A 3727-nucleotide genomic window follows, 5' to 3' on the forward strand; every position below is an offset into this window, starting at 1 on the left:
AGCCCTTTAACACATTAACTAATACCACAACAAACAGCTGAAGATGAGGCAAGTCGTAACAAGGTAAGTGTACCGGAAGGTGCACTTAGCATATCAAGGCGTAGCTACAACACAAAGCATTCAGCTTACACCTGAAAGATATCCGCCACACATCGGATCACCTTGAAGCCCACTCTAGCTCCACCAACCACAATCAAGAACCCACTACTCCTGTAAACTAAAACATTACCCCAAACCCAGTATAGGCGATAGAAAAGTAACCCGGACGCTATAGATACAGTACCGTAAGGGAAGGATGAAATAACAATGAAAACCAAGCACCACACAGCAAAGATAAATCCTTGTACCTCTTGCATCATGATCTAGCAAGAACAGCCAGACAAAGAGAACTTGAGCCTGCCACCCCGAAACCCGAGCGAGCTACTCACGAGCAGTTACACTGAACCAACCCGTCTCTGTTGCAAAAGAGTGGGGCGACTTGTTAGTAGAGGTGAAAAGCCAACCGAGCCGGGTGATAGCTGGTTGCCTGCAAGACGAATTTAAGTTCCTCCTTAGCCCCTTCCACCCGGACTAGACAACACAAACCCACATGTAACAGGCTAAGAGCTACCCAAAGGGGGTACAGCCCCTTTGACAAAGGACACAACCTCCACTAGCGGATAACTCCCCACATCAACCTTACCCGTGGGCCTTAAAGCAGCCACCCCCAAAGAGTGCGTCAAAGCTCCACAACCTTAAAAAATCCACAAACAATGCGACTCCCTACACCTCCAGCAGGCCAACCTATAACAATAGATGAACTAATGCTAGAACGAGTAACCAGGATAATTATATCCCCTCAAGCGCCAGCCTAGACACCATTAACAGCACAACAATGCCACAACCCCCACCCACGCCCAAAACATTGAACACACCCCGTCAACCCAACCCAGGAGCGCTCAACTAGGACGATTTAAACCTGCAAAAGGAACTCAGCAAACCCAAGGCCCGACTGTTTACCAAAAACATAGCCTTCAGCCAAACAAGTATTGAAGGTGATGCCTGCCCAGTGACGTTCAACGGCCGCGGTATCCTAACCGTGCAAAGGTAGCGCAATCAATTGTCCCATAAATCGAGACTTGTATGAATGGCTAAACGAGGTCTTAACTGTCTCCTGCAGGCAATCAGTGAAACTGATCTCCCCGTGCAAAAGCAGGGATGAACACATAAGACGAGAAGACCCTGTGGAACTTCAAAATCAATAGCCACCACACACCCAAAACCAAACCTACCTAGGCCCACTAATCTAACACACTGGCTAATATTTTTAGGTTGGGGCGACCCTGGAGAACAACAAATCCTCCAAAAACTAGGGCCACAACCCTTAACTAAGAGCAACCCCTCAACGTGCTAACAGCATACAGACCCAATAAAATTGACCAACGAACCAAGCTACCCCAGGGATAACAGCGCAATCTCCTCCAAGAGCCCCTATCGACGAGGAGGTTTACGACCTCGATGTTGGATCAGGACATCCTAGTGGTGCAACCGCTACCAAGGGTTCGTTTGTTCAACGATTAAAAGTCCTACGTGATCTGAGTTCAGACCGGAGCAATCCAGGTCGGTTTCTATCTATGATTTAACTCTTCCTAGTACGAAAGGACCGGAAAAGTAGGGCCAATACCCCAAGCACGCCCTCTCCCCAAGTGATGCCCCCAACTAAATCACCAAAGGAACCAAAATTACCCCCCCCGAAAATGGCCGCTAGTGTAGCAGAGCCCGGCAAATGCAAAAGACTTAAACCCTTTACTCCAGAGGTTCAAATCCTCTCTCTAGCTCCCACTATGATCTGACCAAACATTCCCCCAACCTACCCCATCATAATATTATCCTACATAGTCCCAATCCTAATCGCCGTAGCATACCTCACATTAATTGAACGAAAAATCCTAAGCTACATACAATCCCGAAAAGGCCCAAACATCGTAGGCCCCTTTGGACTTCTACAACCCATAGCCGACGGAATCAAATTATTCATTAAAGAACCAATCCGCCCCTCCACATCCTCCCCACTCCTATTCATCACAACCCCAATACTAGCCCTCCTCCTCGCACTAACAATCTGAGCACCCCTCCCCCTCCCATTCTCTCTCGCAGACCTAAACCTAGGCCTCCTCTTCCTCCTAGCAATATCCAGCCTAGCAGTCTACTCAATCCTATGATCAGGATGAGCATCAAACTCAAAATATGCTTTAATCGGCGCACTACGAGCAGTATCCCAAACCATCTCCTATGAAGTTACACTAGCCATCATCCTCCTATCCGTAATCACATTAAGCGGAAACTACACTATAACCACCCTCACCACACTACAAGAACCTTTATACCTCATATTCTCCTCCTGACCCCTCGCCATAATATGATACATCTCAACACTAGCTGAAACAAACCGCTCCCCCTTCGACCTCACAGAAGGAGAATCTGAACTAGTCTCCGGCTTCAATGTAGAATACTCCGCAGGACCATTCGCCCTGTTCTTCCTAGCTGAATACACAAACATTATACTAATAAACACACTAACCACCCTCCTATTCCTAAACCCAAGCACATTAAACCCACCCTCAGAACTATTCCCACTCATCCTGGCCACAAAGACCCTACTCCTCTCCTCAAGCTTCCTATGAATCCGAGCATCCTATCCACGATTCCGATACGACCAACTCATACACCTCCTCTGAAAAAACTTCCTCCCCCTAACCCTATCTCTCCACCTCTGACACACTAGCATACCAATCTCTTACGCGGGCCTACCTCCTTACCTAAGGAAATGTGCCTGAATGTAAGGATCACTGTGATAAAGTGAACATAGAGGTATACCAACCCTCTCATTTCCTAACTCAAACCTTAGAAAAGCAGGAATCGAACCTACACAAAAGGAATCAAAATCCTCCATACTTCCTTTATATTATTTCCTAGTAAGGTCAGCTAACAAAGCTATCGGGCCCATACCCCGAAAATGATGGTTCAACTCCCTCCCCTACTAATGAGTCCCCTCACAAAACTTATCTCAATCACAAGTCTACTCCTAGGGACAACAATCACCGTCACAAGCAACCACTGAATAATAGCCTGAACAGGATTAGAAATTAACACCCTAGCCATCATCCCCCTAATCTCCAAACCCCATCACCCACGAGCCATTGAAGCCGCAACCAAATACTTCCTCGTACAAGCAGCCGCCTCCGCACTATTACTCTTCTCAAGCATAATCAACGCACAATCCACCGGACAATGAGACATCACTCAACTCACCCACCCACCCTCACAACTTCTACTAACCACTGCAATTGCCACCAAACTAGGCCTAACCCCATTCCATTTCTGATTCCCAGAAGTACTCCAAGGATCCTCCCTCATCACAGCCCTCCTCCTATCAACAGCAATAAAACTCCCACCCACCTCCCTCCTACTTCTAACATCACACTCACTAAACCCCACACTACTCATCACCATATCCATCATATCCATTGCCCTGGGCGGCTGAATGGGACTCAACCAAACACAAACCCGAAAAATCATAGCCTTCTCTTCCATCTCCCACTTAGGCTGAATAGCCATCATTATTATCTACAACCCAAAACTAACCCTACTAGCCTTCCTCATCTACACCTTAATAACAACTTCCATCTTCCTCACCATAAACACAACCAACACCTTGAAACTACCAACACTAATATCTTCATGAACC

At 47.0% G+C, this 3727-nt stretch overlaps 1 protein-coding gene across 1 annotated transcript; it reads left to right on the forward strand.

The window, feature by feature from the left end:
• The first annotated feature begins 875 nt into the window (after nt 1-875).
• Nucleotides 876-3727, forward strand: LOC134162968 (NADH-ubiquinone oxidoreductase chain 2-like). Its single transcript, XM_062617409.1, is given in 1 exon segment — nt 876-3727. A coding segment is annotated over 1 exon segment (729 nt). The 5' UTR covers nt 876-2995; the 3' UTR covers nt 3725-3727.

The sequence above is a fragment of the Pezoporus occidentalis genome, unplaced genomic scaffold, assembly GCF_034315485.1.
Source record: "Pezoporus occidentalis ecotype Australia unplaced genomic scaffold, CSIRO_AGI_Poc_V1 ctg1951, whole genome shotgun sequence".
Lineage (NCBI taxonomy): Eukaryota > Metazoa > Chordata > Aves > Psittaciformes > Psittacidae > Pezoporus > Pezoporus occidentalis.